Source organism: Trichosurus vulpecula, chromosome 2 (genome assembly GCF_011100635.1).
Source record: "Trichosurus vulpecula isolate mTriVul1 chromosome 2, mTriVul1.pri, whole genome shotgun sequence".
Classification (NCBI taxonomy): Eukaryota; Metazoa; Chordata; class Mammalia; order Diprotodontia; family Phalangeridae; genus Trichosurus; species Trichosurus vulpecula.
In genome coordinates this window covers 70,693,522-70,713,077 of record NC_050574.1, presented here as the reverse complement: position 1 = coordinate 70,713,077, position 19,556 = coordinate 70,693,522, and the positions used below count along the sequence as shown (strand labels likewise).

Below are 19,556 nucleotides of genomic sequence, written 5' to 3'. Positions count from 1 at the left end.
TAGAGCCCTGCTTCCCTCTGCTATTTTGTGGGTTCTGCAGTTCTTCTCTGTTGTCTTTGGTGTTTGTGGGTTGAGAAGTCTGGCAACTGCTACAGCTCACTGATTCAGGGTTCTAGGGCACACTCCGCCCGGCTCCTAGTCTGGTTGGTCCATGCAGGCCCATGCTGGGCTCTGCTCCGCTCCCAGCTCTGTGCACGAAAGACCTCACCCAGCAACCATCCAGGCTGTCCTGGGCTGGAGCCCTGCTTCCCTCTGCTACCTTGTGGGTTCTGCAGTTCTAGAATTGGTTCAGAGCCACTTTTTATAGGTTTTTGGAGGGACTTGGCAGGAAGCTCCCGCTAGTCCCTGCTTTCCGGCTGCCATCTTGGCTCCACCCCCCTCTTCTTTTCTTTTTAAACATCAGCTAGCTTTCATTTTCTCTATTTTTTCAATCTTTTGACTGTTCTAATATTTCTTGCTGTCTCATGGATTCACTGATTTGTATGCTCTTTTCTGGTTTTCAGGGAGTTTATTACTTGTACAAGACTTAACATTTTCTCTTCGAAGCTATTTATTCTTTCTTCCAGAGTGTTTTTTTTTTTTATCTTTTGCTACATTTCTTCTAAATATTCATGTAGTCCTTGTGGAAAATCCATTTTTTTTCTTTGAGTCACTACTTGCAGTTGGTACAGTTATTTGCTCCTTTTTTGGAAAGGGAATCTCTGGATCTATAAAAAAATTATACTTGGTGGATTTTTTAAAATAATATTTTCTTTTTTTTCCAATTGCATGTAAAATTTTTTAACATTCATTTTTTAAAATTTTGAGTTATAAATTATCTTTCCCTCCTCTTCTCCCTAAGACAGTAACCAGTTTGATATAGGTTATACATATGCAATCATGCAAAATATATTTCCATATTAATTATGGTGTGGGGAAAAATCCAACCACAGACTAAAAGAGAAACCCATGAAAAAAATAAAATGAAAAAAATATTATGCTTCCATCTGCATTCAGACTCCATCAGTTCCTTCTCTGGAGGTGGGTAGCAGTTTTCATCATTAGTTCTTTGGAATTATCTTAGATCATTGAATTGGTGAGAATAGCTAAGTTATTTACAATAGATCATCATACAAAATTGCTGTTACTGTGTACAATGTTTTCCTGGTTCTATCTACTTCATTTTGCATTAGTTCATGTAAGTCTTTGCAGGTTTTTCTCAAATCTGCCTGCCCATCATTTCTTAAAGCACAATAGTACTCCATCACAATAATATGCCACAATTTGTTAAGTTAGTCTTGAACCGATGGGCATTCGCTCAGTTTCCAATTCCTTGCCACCACAAAAAGAGCTGCTCTAAATATTTTTGTATGAATTTTTAAAAAAATCTCTTTGGAATACAGAACTAGTAGTGATATTGCTAGATTAAAGGGTGCGCACAGTTTGATTGCCCTTTGGCAAATTGCCCTCCAGAATGGTTGAATCAGCTCACAACTCTACCAACAGTGCAATAGTGTCCCAATTTTCCTGCATTCCCTCCAATATTTATCATTTTCCTTTTCTGTCAAATTAGTCAATCTGATAGGCATGAGCTGGTACCTCAGAGTTGTTTTAATTTGCATTTCTCTAATCAATAGTGACATAGAGCATTTCTTTTCATATGGTTAAAGATGGCTTTGCTTTCTTCATCTGAAAACTGTTCATAGCCTCTGATCATTTATCAATTAGGGAATGACTTGTATTCTTATAAACTTGACTCAGTTTTCTATATATTTAAGAAATGAGGCCTTTATCAGAGACACTTGCTGTAAAACATTGTTCTCAGCTTTTTCCTTTTCTTTTAATCTTAGCAGCATTGGTTTTGTTTGTGCAAAAACTTTTAAATTTGATATAATCAAAATTATCCATTTTACACCTTGCAATGCTCTCTGTCTCTTGTTTGGTCATAAATTCTTCCCTTATGCATGGATCTAACAGGTAAACTACTCCATGCTCCCCTAACTTATGTCTAAATCACGTACCCATTTTGACCTTATCTTCAAATATAGTGTCAGATGCTGGTCTATACCTAGTTTCTGCCAAACTGTCTTCCAGTTTTCCCAGCCCCTCCCCCTCCATTTTTTGTCAAATAGTTAGTTCTTGTCTCAAAAGTTGGGTCTTGGGGGGTAGAGCCAAGATGGCAGCTGGAAAGCAGGGACTTGCTTAAGCTCTCCCCCAAATCCCTCCAAACACCTGTAAAAATGGCTCTGAACAAATTCCAGAGCTGCAGAACACAGCAAAATAGCAGAGGGAAGCAGGTCTCCAGCCCAGGACGGCCTGGATGGTCTCTGGGAAGAGTCTATCACATGGTTCTGGGAGTGGAGCATAGCCCAGTATGGGCCATGACAGGACAGACCAGACCAGGAGTTGGTCTGGAGGAGGCCTTAGGGCCATGAATCATTAAGCTGTGGCACTTACCAGACTTCTCAACCCACAAACACCAAAGACCACAGAGCAGGTTAGTAGGTAAACTGCTAGATCAGGTTAGAGAGTGGTCTGGCCACCAGCCCTGGGGGTGGCGGAGGTGGTGTGGTGGAGCTTCAGCATCAGCTGTTTCCAGAGTCCCTGGCTCACACAGTGGGAGGAATCAAGCAACAGACCAGAGCAGGAGTGCAGGGCTCATTTTTCCCTGCTTGGATCTGAGTCGCAATTGTGGTTGGCGGTTCTTGGGAGAGGAGGAGCGCTGCTGTGACAGAGCTTGTGGTGATGGTGGAATAGAAGTAGCTCTGAAAACAGCAGTGTAGTCCCTAAAGCTTGGGGCAAAGCACTCTCTATTCTACAAGCAGTCATACCCTGACAAAAAGCTCAAAGGTCAAGTAGTTTTCTGGGAACATGGCCAGGCAGCGAAAAAGGATGCACACTCAGACTCAGACTCTAGAATCTTTTTTTGGTGACAAAGAAGATCAAAACATACAGCCAGAAGGAGTCAAAAAAGTCAAAAAGCCTACATCAAAAGCCTCCAAGAAAAACATGAACTGGTCTCAAGCCATGGAAGAGCTCAAAAAGGATTTGGAAAAGCAAGTTAGAGAAGTAGAGGAAAACTTGGGAAGAGAAATGAAAAGGATGCGAGAAAACCATGAAAAACAAGTCAATGACTTGCTAAAGGAGACCCAAAAAACACTCAAGAAAGTAACACCTTAAAAATAGACTAACCCAAATGGCAAAAGAGCTCCAAAAAGCCAATGAGGAAAAGAATGCCTTGAAAGGCAGAATTAGCCAAATGGAAAAGGAGGTCCAAAAGACCACTGAAGAAAATACCACCTTAAAAATTAGATTGGAACAAGTGGAAGCTAGTGACTTTATGGGAAATCAAGATATTATAAAACAGAACCAAAGAAATGAAAAAAATGGAAGACACTGTGAAATATATCATTGGAAAAACCATTGACCTGGAAAATAGATCCAGGAGAGATAATTTAAAAATTATTGGACTACCCGAAAGCCATGATCAAAAAAGAGCCTAGACATCATCTTTCAAGAAATTATCAAGGAGAACTGCCCTGATATTCTAGAGCCACAGGGCAAAATAGAAATTGAAAGAATCCACCGATCGCCTCCTCAAATAGATCCCAAAAAGAAAACTCCTAGGAATATTGTCACCAAATTCCAGAGCTCCCAGATCAAGGAGAAAATACTGCAAGCAGCCAGAAAGAAACAATTTTACTATTGTGGAAACACAATCAGGATAACATAAGATCTAGCAGCTTCTACACTGAGGGATCAAAGGGCTTGGAATATGATATTCTGCAGGTCAATGGAGCTAGGATTAAAACCAAGAATCACCTACCCAGCAAAACTGAGTATCATGCTCCAAGGCAAAATAGGGATTTTCAACAAAATAGAGGACTTTCAAGCTTTCTCAGTGAAAAGACCAGAGCTGAATAGAAAATTTGACTTTCAAACACAAGAATCAAGAGAAGCATGAAAAGGTAAACAAGAAAGAGAAATCATAAGGGACTTACTAAAGTTGAACTGTTTTGTTTACATTCCTACATGGAAAGATGATATATATGATTCATGAGACCTCAGTATTAGGGTAGCTGAAGGGAATATGCATATATATGTATATGTATATGTATACATATGTGTGTCTATGTATGTATATATGTAGGTATATATATATGTGTGTGTATATATATATATATATATATAGAGAGAGAGAGAGAGAGAGAGAGAGGGCACAGGGTGAGTTGAGTATGAAGGGATGATATCTAAAAAATAATATCAAATTAAGGGATAAGAGAGGAATATATTGAGAGAGGGAGAAAGGGAGAGATAGAATGGGGTAAATTATCTCACATAAAAGTGGCAAGAAAAAGTGGTTCTGTAGGAAGGGAAGAGGGGGCAGGTGAGGAAGAATGAGTAAATCTTGCTCTCATCAGATTTGACCTGAGGAGGAATACCATACACACTCATTTGGGTATCTTATCCCACAGGAAAGAAGGAGGAAGAAGATAAAAAAGGGGGGATGACAGAAGGGAGGGCAGACAGGGGGAGGAGGTAATCAAAAACAAACACATTTGAAAAGGGACAGGGTTAAGGGAGCAAATTCAATAAAGGGGGATAGGTTAGGAAGGAGCAAAACATAGTCAATCTTTCACAACATGAGTATTGTGGAAGGGTTTTACATAATGATACACATGTGGCCTATGTTGAATTGCTTGCCTTCTTAGGGAGGGTGGGTGGGGAGGGAAGAGGGGAGAGCATTTGGAAGTCAAAGTTCAAACAGACATTCAAAAACAACAACAGAAAAAGTTTTTGCATGCAACTAGGAAATAAGATACACAGGCAATGGGGTGTAGAAATTTATCTTGCCCTACAAGAGAAGAAGGGAAAGGGAGATGGGAGGGGAGTGGGATGACAGAAGGGAGGGCTGACTGGGGAACGGGGCAACCAGAATATATGCCATCTTGGAGTGGGTGGGAGGGTAGAAATGGGGAGAAAATTCATAATTCAAACTCTTGTGAAAATCAATGCTGAAAGTTAAATACATTAAATAAATTAAATAAAATAAAAATAAATAAAAAATAAAAAAAATTATCAAGGAAAACTACCTTGATATTCTAGAGCCAGAGGGTAAAACAGAAATTGAAAGAATCTGATGACCACCTCCTGAAAAAGATCCCAAAAAGAAAACTCCTAGGAATATTGTCACCAAATTCCAGAGTTCCCAGGCCAACGAGAAAATACTGCAAGCAGCCAGAAAGAAACAATTTTACTATTGTGGAAACACAATCAGGATAACAACAACCTTCCAGGATTGAAGGGCTGGGAATATGATATTCTGGAGGTCAAAAGAGCTAGGATTAAAACCAAGAATCACCTACCCAGCAAAACTGACTATCATGCTCCAAGGCAAAATACGGATTTTCAATAAAATAGAGGACTTTCAAGCTTTCTCAGTGAAAAGACCAGAGCTGAATAGAAAATTTTGACTTTCAAACACAAGAATCAAGAGAAAATTCAATAAATGGGGATAGGTTAGGAAGGAGTGAGCAAAACATAGTTAATCTTTCACAACATGAGTATTGTGTAAGGGTTTTACATAATGATAATGCATGTGGCCTATGTTGAATTGCTTGCCTTCTTAGGGAGGGTGGGTGGGAAGGTAAGAGGGGAGAGAATTTGGAACTCAAAGTTTTAAAATCAGATGCTCAAAAAAAAAGTTGTTTTTGTATGCAACTGAGAAATAAGATATATAGGGAATGGGGCATAGAAATCTGTCGTGCCCTACAAGAAAGTAAGGGGAAAGGGGATGGGGGTGGAGTGGGGTGACAGAAGGGAGGGCTGACTGGGGAACAGGGCAATCGGAATATATGCTATCTTGGAGTGGGGGGAGGGTAGAAATGGGAAGAAAATTTGTAACTCAAAATCTTGTGGAAATCAATGTTGAAAACTAAAATATTAAATAATAAAATGATTGTTAGGAGAAAAAAATAAACAAAAAAAAGTTGGGTCTTTGTGTTTATCAAACACTAGGTTACTATGGTCATTTACTACTGTGTATTTTGTACCTAAACTATTCCAATGATCACCACTCTATTTCTTAGCCACTGCCAGACTGTTTTGATGAATACCACTTTATAATGCAGTTTGAGATCTGGTCCACCTAGCTCACCTTCCTTCATATTTTTTGTCATAATTTCTTTGCTATTCTTGATCTTTTTATCTTCCAGATGAATTTTGTTATTTTTCTAGCTCTATGAAATAATTTTTGGTAGCTTGGTATGGCACTGAATAAATAGATTAATTTAGGTAGAGTTATCATTTTTACTATATTGGTTTAGCCTACACATGAGTAATTAATATTTTTCCAATTATTTAGATTTAACTTTGTGTGAAAAATGTTTTGTAATTGTGTTCATATAGTTCCTGAGTTTGACTTAGCAGATTGACTCCTAAGTATTTTGTATTGTCTACAATTATTTTAAATGAAGTTTCTCTTTCTATCTCTTGCTGTTGGACTTTGTCGGTAATATATAGAAATACTGAGTATTTATCTGGATTTATTTTATATCCTTCAATTTTGCTAAAGTCGTTAATTATTTCAACTAATTTTTTTAGTTGATTCTCTAAGTATATCATCATGTCAACTGCAAAGAGTGATACTTTTATTTCCTCATTGCCTATCCCAATTTTTTCAATTTCTTTTTCTTCTCTTATTGTGATAGCTAAAATTTCTAGTACAACATTGAATGATAGTGTTGATAATGGGCATCCTTGCTTCACCCCTGATTTTACTGGGAAGGCTTCTAGCTTATCCCCATTACAGATAATACATGCTCATGGTTTTAGATAGATACCACTTATTTTAAGGAAAGTTCCATTTATTCCTATGCTCTCTAGTGGTTTGTTTGTTTGTTTGTTTGTTTGTTTTTTAACAGAAATGGGTGTTGTAGTTTGTCAGAAGCTTTGTTCTGTATCTATTGATATTACCATATGATTTTTGTTTTTTTAGGTTTTGATATGGTCAATTATGTGATAGCTTTCCTAATATTGAACCAGACCTGTGTCCCTGGGATGAATCCTGCCTGGTCATAGTGATCCTTGATCCTTCTGATACATTGCTGTAATCTCCTTGCTTATAGTTTTTGCAACAATACTCATTAGGGAAATTGGCCTACAGTTTTCTTTCTCTGTTATTGCTTTTCCTGTTTTAGGCATCAGCACTATATTTGTGTCATAAAATAAATTTGGTAGGAGTCTTACTTTGTCTATATTTCCAAGTGGTGTATGTAGTATGGGAATTAATCATTCTTTAAATATTTGGTAGAATTCACTTGTGAATCCATATGGTCATGGAGCTTTTTTCTTAGGAATCTCATTGATGGTTTGTTCAATTTCTTTTCTAAGATGGGGTTATTTAAGTATTCTATTTCCTCTTCTTGCTAATCTAGGCAATTTATATTATTATAAATATTCATCCATTTCCCTCACATTTTCAAATTTATTGGAATATAACTGGGCAAAATAGTTCCTAATAATTGCTTTAATTTCCTCTTCATTTGTGGAATTTACACTTTTTATTTTTAATGCTAGTGATTTGATTTGCTTCTCTTTTTTTAATCATATTAACTAATGGTTTATCTATTTTATTGATTTTTTCATAAAACCAACTCCAAGTTTGATTTATTAATTCAATGGTTTTCTTACACTCAATTTTATTAATGTCACCTTTAATTTTTAGGATTTCCAATTTATTGTTTGATTGAGGATTTTTAGTTTGCTGTTCTCCTATTTTTTCATTGCAAACCCAATTTATTGGTCTGCTCTTTCTCTATTTTATTGATGTAAGCATTTAGAGACATAAAATTTCCCTTAAGTACTGCTTTGGCTCCATCCAATAAATTTTGATGTATAGTCTCATTGTTGTCATTTTCTTTAATGAAATCATTGTTTCTATGATTTGTTCTTTAACCCATTCAATCTTTAGGATTAGATTATTTAGTTTCCAATTAATTTTTAATATATCTGTACATGACCATTTATTGAATGTAATTATTATTGCATTATAATTTAGAAAATGCATTTAATTATTTTTTGCTTTTTTGCTAATATATGATCAATTTATATGTAAGTGCCATGTATCACTGAGAAAAAAAGTATTTTCTTTTCTATTGCCATACTGCCATTCAATTTTCTCCAAGGATCTATCATATCTAACTTTTCTAAAATTCTATTCACTTCCTTAACCTCTTTCTTGTTTATTTTTTAGTTAATTTATCTAGTTCTGAAAGGGGAAAGTTGAGATCCCCCACTAGGAGAGTTTTACTATTTCCTCCTATCATTTAACTTCTCCTTGAAAAATCTGGGGTGTAGGGCATGTTCAGGGAAGACTAGTACCTCTGGTGTGAGGGCTGCTTTCCACCTTTGCTGTCCACATGATCCACCCAATTCTCATCTGTAGCTCCAAGAAGCTGTAGCATGTGCATTGGCCATACCCTAGTAAATCATTTCAGCAGATAGGCTAAACAAAATTGAGGGTAACCAAGGGTCTCAAACCCTTCAGTGAATTGGTGGGGGCAGAGGGGAGAAGGGGATGTCTACCCCAAACATGTAAAGACTTCCCTCAGCAGAATGGGTGGATGAGAACCAAGTGTTCCACTGGCCATGAAGGCATCTGAAGCAGACACTGTGGAATGCTTAGAGCATAGTTATACATCAAAGACATTAAGGTCATCCACTACATTCTGAGCCATCACCAGTCATCTTAACTTTGTTTTGCTGGTGGGCTTTGATGACTCTGGAAGAGAAAATGAGGCCAATTCATCCAGTTCTAAGAAGGCAGCACTTAACTCCATCAAAAGTGAAGTGCAAGCAAAGCTCAAAGAGATGCAAGATTCTTGGTTCAGTAAGAAGGCAGATGAAATTCAGTTTTACCCTAGTAGCAACAATCCAAAAGCTCTTTTATGATGCTCTGAATGGTATTTATGGGCCAAAGATCTATGCCTCACTTAAATCCAATTTATATGTGAATCAAAAGACATCACCCATACCATTTTACCATTTTTTCCTATCTCAAAGTCCTAAGGTGACCGGCAAATGATGAAGTAGTAGTTGTGGTTACAGTAGGAAGCTGTAGTCATAACCCTGAACCACAGGGGACCTAAACCATAGGTTTGTCTTCTCATTGGACTGAAGCAGCAGTGAGATTTTGCAGCCCCTTGGGTATCTGAGCAGCCTTTTAAGGATCACACTAGTCATCACCTGGTGTGAGGAAGGGGCTAGAAAAAGTGCCTAAAAGTTGTCTGCTCTACCCAACCTTGGTCTGCTTACTGTGGCAGGGGTGGATCCCCTCCTATGGTTCAAACGCAAAAAATGTACAAAACTTCTTCAAAGATGATTCCACTCATCATTGGTACATGGGATGTACACACACTTATGGACAGTATGAAATCCAGTAGAACTGAAAGATGAATAGCTCATATGAAAGAACTCAGCAGGTATCATATCCAAATACCAGCCCTGAGTAAAACAAGGCTGGCAAATGAAGGCCAGCTTACCAAAGCTGGAGCTGGATACATGTTTTTCTGGAGTGGCCACAGTGAAGGGGAGCACTGTGAAGCTGTCATAGGTTTTGCAATCAAAAATAATCTAGTCAACATTCTCGTATGTCTACCAAAAAGAGGGAGTGACAGGCTCATGACAATGCTATTGTCATTTGCAGGAAAGCACTACGCCATCATCATCAGTGCATATGCTCCCACCATGACAAACACTGGTAAGGTCAAAGAAAAATCTTATGAAGACCGGAGACCCTCATCAATGTGCTAAAAGAGAACAAGCTTATAATGCAAGAGTAGGGACAGACTACCAGATATGGCAGGGAGTCCCTGGGAGTTATGGAGCTAGAAACAGCAACAGCAATGGTCACTTGCTGCTGAAGACTTGTGCACCTCATGACCTTCTGATCACCAACACAGTCTTTCATTTGCCTAAACACAACAAAACTTTGTGGATGCACCCTCACAGCAAACATTGACATTTAGTAGACTACGTCATTGTAAGGAGAAGAGACAGACGGGATGTGAATGTGATGAAGGTGATGTATGCTGCAGAGCCCTGGACTAATCATAGACTTATCCTCTCCAAGCTAAATATTCACGTTCAACAAAAACTGCAGCCCCATGGCAAGACAACTACCAGAAGACTTAATGTTAACAGATTAGAGTACTTTGCCAAACCGGAATAATTCATTGCTAACTTGGAGGGAAAGCTAAAGCAAAACATGGTTGGCAACAGTGGAGCAGAAAGGGAGTGGGCAGCTTTCAGAGATCTGGTGTACAGCACTGCTGTAAATGAGTAAATACTCATCTAGATCAGAACACTGGCAAACATCAAGATTAGTTTGACAAAAATGATGGCGAAATTCAGAAGCTTCTAAATGAAAAATTGAGAACTCCACAGGGTTTACCAGCAAGATAATTCATCCAATTCTAAGAAGGCAGCACTTAACTCCATCAAAAGTGAAGTGCAAGCAAAGCTCAAAGAGATGCAAGATTCTTGGTTCAGTAAGAAGGCAGATGAAATTCAGTTTTACCCTAGTAGCAACAATCCAAAAGCTCTTTTATGATGCTCTGAATGGTATTTATGGGCCAAAGATCTATGGCACATCTCAACTATTCAGTGCTGATAGAGCCACATTGATTAATGATAAGGACGTGATCCTGGAGAGATGGGCTGAACACTTTCACAGTGTTTTCAACAGATGGTCATCAATCAATGAAGAAGCCACTGACCCTTTACCTCAGGTCAATCACTCTCTAGCTGAATTTCTAACTGAAGAAGAGGTTTTGAATGCTATTAGCCTCCTCTTGTGTGACAAAATGCCTGGTGCTAATTTTATTCCAGCTGAGATTTGTAAGGCAGGGGGTCCACTGCTCATACAAAAGCTGAGTGAAATTTTCTGGGTTACATGGCAATAGGAGGTTATCTCTCAGGAGTTCAAGGATGCCTCCATTGTCCATCTCTATAAAGGTAAAGGAAATAGATTGTCCTGTGACAAAACCAGGGGAGTCCCTCTCTTAATCATTGCTGGCAAGATTCTTGCCAGCATCCTCCTTTATAGGCTGATCCTTCACCTGGAAGATGGTTATTTACTTGAGAGCCTGTGTGGCTTCAGAAAAGGCCAAGGAACAGTTGATATGGTGCTTGCTGCCCAACAACTCCAGGAGAAATGCCAGGAGATCTGTACACAATGTTTGTCAATCTGATGAAGGTCTTTGACACTGTCCATCATGAAGATGCATGGAAAATTCTGGCAAAATTTGGGTGCCCAGAGAAATTCATCAGTATTGCATGTCAATTTCATGAAAGGATTCTTGCCCGGGTTCTGGATAAGGGATGATGTTCTCTCACTTTTCTAATCACCAAAGGAGTGAAGCAAGGCTGTGTCCTTACTCCCATGCTTTTCAGAATTGTAATGACTGAAAATTTCCAAAAGATAGAGTGTTTCTGGGTATATTATAATCAATTTCACTAACTACATCTAGAAAGCAGTTAACAAAATAGGCTCACTGTTTCCCCTGGTGAGCAAAGAGACAAAGTCTGTTGAACCTTTGATATTTTTTTTAAAGGGTGTGTACCTGGGGGTGGAAATCAACTGTGATTGGTTAACAAGTAATGAGAAAATCAATACCATAATGAGAGGTGGTCTTATTCCAATGAGGGTGTTGGGGTACAGGACACTGAGGACCCAGTCTTGGTCAAAGAGACTTATCAATATCCATATTATTCGTCTGACAAAAGGGAGGATCCACATTTTCCCAGACCTGTTTGAGTAAACAAAATGAGCAGGAATCCATCAATTCACCTAAACTTAGAATTTCTTTATTTTCTTTGATTAGATCTTAGCCTTCCTGGCTAGGTACATCTTGTCCAAGATTTCCCAAATGGTTGATTTCTGGATGAAGAAGTGGAACTAGTTCTAATTCAGTAATTGGTTATTAACATATGAAAGATAAAATTATTTCTCTCAGCATGATGTTTTCAGCAGTGTTGTTAGATGCCTTCAATGAGGAAAAACATGGCATCAGGTCAGCTACTGCAGTGATAGTAAATTATTTAACTTGAAAAGGCTACAGTAAGCCAAGACCAAAGTGGAGGGACAGTTAGTAAATGATTTTTTTGTTCACAGATGATGGTGCACTCAATGCAGCTTTGGAAACTGAGATGCAACAAAGTATGGATTGAATCTCTGATGCTTGTGCTAATTTTGGCCTAACAATTAACACCAAGAAAACAAAGGTTCTCCACCAACCAGAACCACACCATCCATACATGAAACTATCAGTTACAGCAAATGGAGAAATTTTGAATACTATGGATAAGATCACTCATATTGTAGGATTCTGGTTTTTATCCCCTCTTCCATCTGCTTCCATTTTATTGGTGAGTTCATCTCATTCACATTCAAGGTTCTGATTACTGTTGTGTGTTCCCCTCCATCCTGTTTTTTCTCACTTATCCCCACCCCCCACCTCCTTTCACCCTCCTCATAAGTGTTTTGCTTCTGACCACCACCTCTGCTAATCTGCCCTCCCTTCTATCAGTCCCTCCCCCTTCTCTAATCTATCTCCTTTCCTACTTCCCTATAAGGTAAGATAGGTTTCTATATTCAATTGAGTGTGTATGGTATTCCTTCTTTGAGACAATTCTGATGACAGTAAGGTTCAAGTGTGGCCCAGTCTCCCCCCAACTTCCCCTCCATTGCAAGAACTCTTTTACACCTCTTTTATGTGTCATAATTTACCCCATTCTACCTCTCCCTTCCCCCTTCTCCAAATGCATCCCTCTTTCTCACTCCTTAATTTTGTTATTTTTAGATATCATCCCAGCATAGCAAACTCACACCTATGCCCTTTACCTATGCATTCTTGTCCTAACTGCCCTAATAGTGATAAAGTTCTTAAGTTATAAGTATCATTTTCCCATGTAGGAATGCAAAGAGTTTAAACTTATTAAATCTCTTATGTTTCCCTTATCAAATCCCTTATCTTTCCTGTTTACCTTTTTATGCTTCTCTTGAGACTTGTATTTGAAAGTCAGATTTCCTGTTCAGTTTTGGTTTTTTCATCAGAAATGCTTGAATATTCTCTATTTCATTAAATTTCCATTTTCCCCTCTGAAGGATTATGCTCAATTTTGCTGGGTAGGTGATTTTTGGTTGTAATACTAGCTCCTTTGCTTTCCAGAATATTATATTTTAATCCCTCTGCTCCTTTAAAATGTGGAAGCTGCTAAATCCTGTGTAATCCTGACTGGCAAATCATGGCTTCACAATATTTGAATTGTTTCTTTCTGGCTGCTTGCAGTATTTTCTCCTTACCTGGGAGCTCTAGAATTGGGCTGTAATATTCCTGGGAATTTTCATTTCGGGATCTCTTTTATGAGGTGATTGGTGGATTTTTTCAATTTCTATTTTATCCTCCAGTTCTGGAATATCAAGGCAGTTTTACTTAATAATTTCTTGAAAGATGATATGTAGTTTCTTTTTTTGATCATAGCTTTCAGGTAGTCTAATAATTCTTAAATGATCTCTCTGGGATCTATTTTCCAGGTCTGTTGTTTTTCCAACAAAACATTTCACATTTTCTTCTATTTTATCATTCTTTTGATTTTATTTCTTTTTTTTTTCATAATCCAAGTTTTTTTTATTGTTTTTTTTAGCAGTCATTTATGCCATGAATTCGTTCCAACAGTTCAGGTTCCTTGCCATTGGTTCTCACAAAGTGTGCTTCTCTGGGTGGAGCAGGCTGGCGTTTCAGTTGAACCCAAGTGCCTTTTTCTTTGGCTTCCTTCTTCTTCTGATCATTTTCCTTTACACGCTTCAGGAAGCTATCTCTGCTCTTAGAATGCTTAATATGCTCAATACGCACATTAATTCTCTTGGCTAGAATCTTGCCCTTAACCTGTTTGTTTACAACAATGCCTACAGCATGTTGAGTAACATTATAGACTCTTCCAGTCTTGCCATGGTAACATTTGTGGGGCATTCCTTGCTGAACTGTGCCCATACCCTTGATATCTACAATATCACCTTTCTTGTATATTCGCATATACGTAGCCAAAGGGACAACACCATGTTTTCGAAAGGGCCTAGAAAACATGTAATGTGTCCCTCTCCTTTTTCCTTTTGTGTTTGTCATTTTGGCAACTCACTGGAATATGGCGGAGCCGGCGGAAAGTTGATTTTATTTCTTGATGTTTCATGGAGTCATTGGCTTCCACTTACCCAATTCTAATTTTTAAGGAATTATTTTCTTCAGTGAGCCTTTGTACTTCCTTTTCCACTTGCCTAGTCTACTTTTTAAGAAATTGTTTTCTTCAATGAATTTTTGCACATCTTTTTCCATTTTTTGCGCTTCCTTTACCAAAGCTATTGATTCTTTTTTCATGATTCTCTTGCGTCATTCTCATTCCTTTTCCCAATTTTTCTTCTACCTCTCTTACCTGATTTTTAAAATCCTTTTTGAGCTCTTCCAGGAATTCTTTTTGGTCCTGAAACCAACTCACTTTTTCTTTGTGGCTTTACATGTAGCTGTTTTGATATTGTTGTCCTCTTCTGTGTCTGTGTTTTGCTCTTCCCTGTCACCACAGTAACTTTCTATATTTAGGTTTTTGGAAGTTTTTTGGTCATTTGCTTGTTTTTCCAGCCTACTTCTTGACTTTTAACTTCATGTTATGGTTATGTTCTGCTCCTAGGGTGGAGGGGGCACTGTTCCAAGCTTCAGGTTTTTCATGCTGCTGTTTTCAGAGCTAATTCTAGGTACCCGTAATTCTTCAGTTCTTCCAAGGTGGTATGATCTAAGAAGAGGATTGATCATTGCTCTCCTGGCCTTTGCTCTGGTCTGTGATGACAAGCACTCTTTTCTGCTCTGGACCAGTGACTAGGATCCCTAAAGATCATGTGCCCACACATTCTAACATGCTAGTGTTCCTCTTCACCCTTGGACTGCAATCTTGGTCTGTGACCTAGGTCTCCATTTAGGCAATGCAACTGAGTCTTGAACCTAGTGCCAGCAAAGTATCCCCCATAATCTCCTTCTGACCATTGCCTGGGCCCCTTACCAGCTCAAGGAATCCTTGATGCTGATTCAGTTGGTTCCAAGGCAGGCACTAGTTTTCTGGGACACAGCCTGCTGCTGGCTTGCCCAGACCACCTGCACTGGACTATACTCCACTCTCACCTCAGTGAGACAGACCTTTCCTGTCAACCTTCTAAGTTGTCTCGGGCTGGAAAATTATCCAAAGCTTTTGTGGGTTCTGCCTTTCCAGAATTCATTTTGAGGTGTTAAAGTTGTTTGTAGGAGAATTTGGAGAGCTCAGGTGAGTTCCTGCCTTACTCTGCCATCTTGACTCCACCTTCTACTTGGTGGTGTTTTTTTTTATTTCTTCATCTCTCCAGCTTTAGTTCCTGAAATGAGACTTTATGCCAAGACCAGGGTCTATTCCCTCCTTCACTTTTGGGTGAAGTAGTGGGATTTACTTGTTTTCACCCCGAGTCACCCTGTTTCCTGCACTGATTTTCACCTCTCAGAGTCAGCCCCATTGCCCCACTCCCCCTGGATCTTTGAGATTCAAAGTGCTAGATCTTCAGGATCCTCTCTAGTATCTCAAGACAGAGTATTAGAGATCTCAGAACCACAGTATCTGAGAGCTATTGAGGTTTGCTAGTTGTTCCTTGATGTGCTGCCACTCCCACCCTGTGGCTTTGTGAGAGGAGCCTTTCTCTCTTGTTGCCTTAGGACACAGAGCCTGGTAGAATACAAGTGTTGCTAGTCACTCTAGGAAGCCACCTTGTGCTGTCATTAGTTTGGATAGCCCCCTTTCTTAATACTCTCAAGCTGACTGACCTCTTAAACAGTTTTGGGGTAAAGAATTCACTTACTTTAGATTCTTACTGTATTGATCTTACTTATTGATCACTGTTCTGTGTAGGGCATATTTCCAGGCTTTGTTGGAAGAAGAATATGGCCTCCTGTTGTCCTCCTGTTCAGGAAGCCATCTGGGACAAAAGTCCTGAACCACTTGTGTTTTGCTATACCGAGAGGTCCATGTTAGCAGAATACCCTTTGGCTATGCAATGCCCATTGCCTTAATGAGCTTAGGACATTTAATGGGCTATTGTATCACTTTTTTGATCTCCTTCACTGTCTGTCTGGGCCACTAATCATCTCATATGTTGAGTGATTTTTTCCACCATCAACATCACCAACAGATTTACTTTGTTGGACAGAATCTTATAGAGGGTATAACTGTCATTTTACAATTGGACATCACATTATCAATGTCAACATTCTTATGTAAATCTATCATAAACTTCCCCTCAGAATGTACCTCGAGAAGAACTTTCTTTTTATCCTTTGGCTGGAGTAATTCCTCACCATTTCCTGTAACAGCTGCAGCTCTTCCTGGAGCAGGCACACACTTGCATTTAGTTCATTCCTTTGTACTTGCATGTACCAGAGGTTATGTCCCTTGTCATTCACAGTCAGCTGCAGTTCCCTAATTTTGGATTTGTAATACCAACTCAGCCTCCTGCCTACCCTGCCCTCCTCCAACTCCATCTGCTGCTTTGTCCTATCCAGTGCCATCTTCCCTTCTCAAAGCTGGCAATCTGCATCTGAGCAAGACTCAGGGCCAGCTTAATGACTTTTCTTGAATAATTCCCAATTATTTTCCAGAATAGTTCAACTGAATTACAGCTCTACCAACAGTATATTAATGTCTGTCTTTCTAAAGTCCCTCCAACTCTATTTCTGTCTTTTGTTATCTCTACCAATTTAATAGGTGGAAGGTAATACCTAAGTGTTGTTTTGATTTGTATTTCTCTTATCATTATTAGTACTTTGGAGCAATTTTTCACATACTAGTTAGTTCACAATTCTTCCTTTGGAAGCACATATCCTTAAGGACAGATCTGTAAAAGTCTTATCTTTTGACTATTTTTTGTTGGGAAATGGTTCTTGATCTCATGTTAATCCCCTATGATATCTGGAAATAAACTTTTATCAACTATTTGATACAGATTTTTTTTGACCACTTGAGTTTCTCTCCTTAATTACAATGATTTTGTTCATGAGAAGCTTTTTAATTTCATGTAGTCAAAACGGTTTTATTTTCTCTTTTGTGATCACCTTACACATTGGGTTTTTTCCCTCTGTTTCTTTCTCTCTGGTGAAAAATTCACTTGATAGCTATAATGTTTTTTATTTTAATCTTCAATTCCAAATTCTCTTCCTTCATCCCCCCCACCCCTGCCAATTTAGAAGGCAAGAAATATGATAACCCATCATATATGTGAAGTCATGGCAAACATATTTCCACATTAGCCATGTTCCCCTCCCCTACCCCCAAAAAAGGCAAGAAAAAGAAAGAAATAGAAGAAAATATGCTTCATTCTGCCCTGAGTCTAAGAGTTCTCTATTTGGAGGTAGAGAGCTTATTTCCTCATAAGTCCTTTCAGTTTATGATTGGTCGTTGTGTTGATTAGAGTTACTAAGACTTGATTTTTTTTTTTACAATTTTTTGCTGTTACTATATGAATTGTTCTAGTTATACTCGCTTCATTTTATATCAGTTCATACAAATCTTCTTAGGTTTTTTCTAAAACCACTCCCTTCATCATTTCTTGCAACAGAATCACATACCATAAATTGTTTAGCCATTCCCCAATTGATGGGCATCCCTTCAGTTTCCAATTCTTTGCCACCACAGAAAGAACTGCAATAAATATGTAATTTAAAATTTTTTTTCCTTTTGAACTTAAATACAAAAAAGACCAAAAAAGAACATTTCCACATACACAGCACAACATAAAACAAGAACTCAAGATAAAATCATGAATTTCCATTTCACAGTTTACTTTTTTTTGAAAAATTATGTAATAAATGCTATACATCATTTTCAAAGCTACCCTGTTCTTCTGTACTTCCTTCTAAGTTTTTTTGTTCTCTGCCGTGCACTTTTTTTTCTCCCTCTCTCCCCACCCTGCCCTAAAGAAGGCTACCATTAGACACAAATAAGTATATATATGTAAACCATCCTCTACATACTTCTATTTAACAGTTCTTTCTCTGGATGTAGACAGCATCTTCTTTCATAGGTCTTTTGTATTTGATTCGAGTATTTATTTATAATACTCAAAATGACTTAGTCATCCAAAGTTGTCCTTAGAACAACATTGCTATTGCTGTGTACAACATTCTCTTGGTTCTGCTCATTTCAATCTTCATTTTTTCATGCAAGTCTTTCCAAGTTTTTTAAAAAATCAACCAGCTCATCATTCCTTAGAGCACAGTAGTATTCCATCACAATCATATACCACAACTTGTTTAGCCATTCCCCAATGGAGAGGCATCCCCTCAATTTCTAGTTCTTTGTCACTACAAAGAAAGCTGCTTTAAATATTTTAGAACATATACGTTCTTTTCATTTTCCCTAATCATCCTGGGAAACAGACACAATAGAGGTATTGCTGGGTCAAAGGATACACATAATTTTATAACTCTTTGGGCATAATTCCAGATTGCTCTCCAAAATGGTTGGATTAGTTCATAGTTCCACAAATGATGCTTTAGTGTTCCAATTTTTCCACATCCCAACATGCCAATTTCCCCTTCTATCATTTTAGCCAATCTAATAGGTATAAGATATCTCAAAGCTATTTTAATTTGCATTTTTCTAATCAGTAATGATTTAGAACATTTTTATATGACTATATATAGTTTTTATTTCTTCAATGAAAAACTGCCTATTCATATCCTTTCACCATTTACCAATTGGAGAATGACTGATATTCTTATAAATTTGACAAAGTTCTTTACATATTTGAGACATGAGACCTTTATCTGAGAAACTGTCTATAAACATTTTTTCCCAATTTTCTGTTCTCCTTCTAATTTTTTTTTTTTTGCAGGGAAGGCAGGGCAGTTGGGGTTAGATGATTTGCCTAAGGTCACACAGCTAGTAAATGTGTCAAGTGTCTGAGGATGGATTTGAATTCAGGTCCTCTTGACTCCAGGGCGGGTGCCTTACTCACTGCGTTTCCTTCTAATCTTGACTACATTGGTTTTATTTGTAAGAAACCTTTTTAATTTAGGTAATCAAAATTTTCCATTTATGCCTCACAATGTGCTCTTTCTCTTGTTATTCCATGTTCTTCTAATTTTCTTGTGATTATCTCCTTTTAAATCTAGCTCATAGATCCATTTTGACCTTATCTTGGTAAATGGTGTAAGATACTGCTTTGTGCCCAAAAAAGCCAGACTGCTTTCCAGCTTTCCCAACAATTTTTACCAAATAATGAATTCTTATCCCAAAAGTTTGAAAGAACCTCAAAGGTTTTTGAAGGTTACTATAATCATTTGCTACTGTGTATTGCAGTGTATGTCTACTCTGTTACAATTTCTTAGTACCACATAATTTTGATAATTATTGCCTTATAGTTTAAGATCTGATATGCTAAACCTCCTTCCTTTACATTTTTCATTAATTCCTTTGATACTCTTGACCTTTTGTTCTTCCAAGTGAATTTT

General features: G+C 38.0%; 1 protein-coding gene across 1 annotated transcript; it reads right to left on the bottom strand.

The window, feature by feature from the left end:
- Nucleotides 1–13,682: 13,682 nt before the first annotated feature.
- Nucleotides 13,683–14,204, bottom strand: LOC118836472 (60S ribosomal protein L21-like). Its single transcript, XM_036743754.1, has one exon. The coding sequence runs from the start codon at nucleotides 14,163–14,165 to the stop codon at nucleotides 13,683–13,685; it is 483 nt and encodes a 160-aa protein (XP_036599649.1). The 5' UTR covers nucleotides 14,166–14,204.
- Between the last annotated feature and the right edge of the window lie 5,352 nt (nucleotides 14,205–19,556).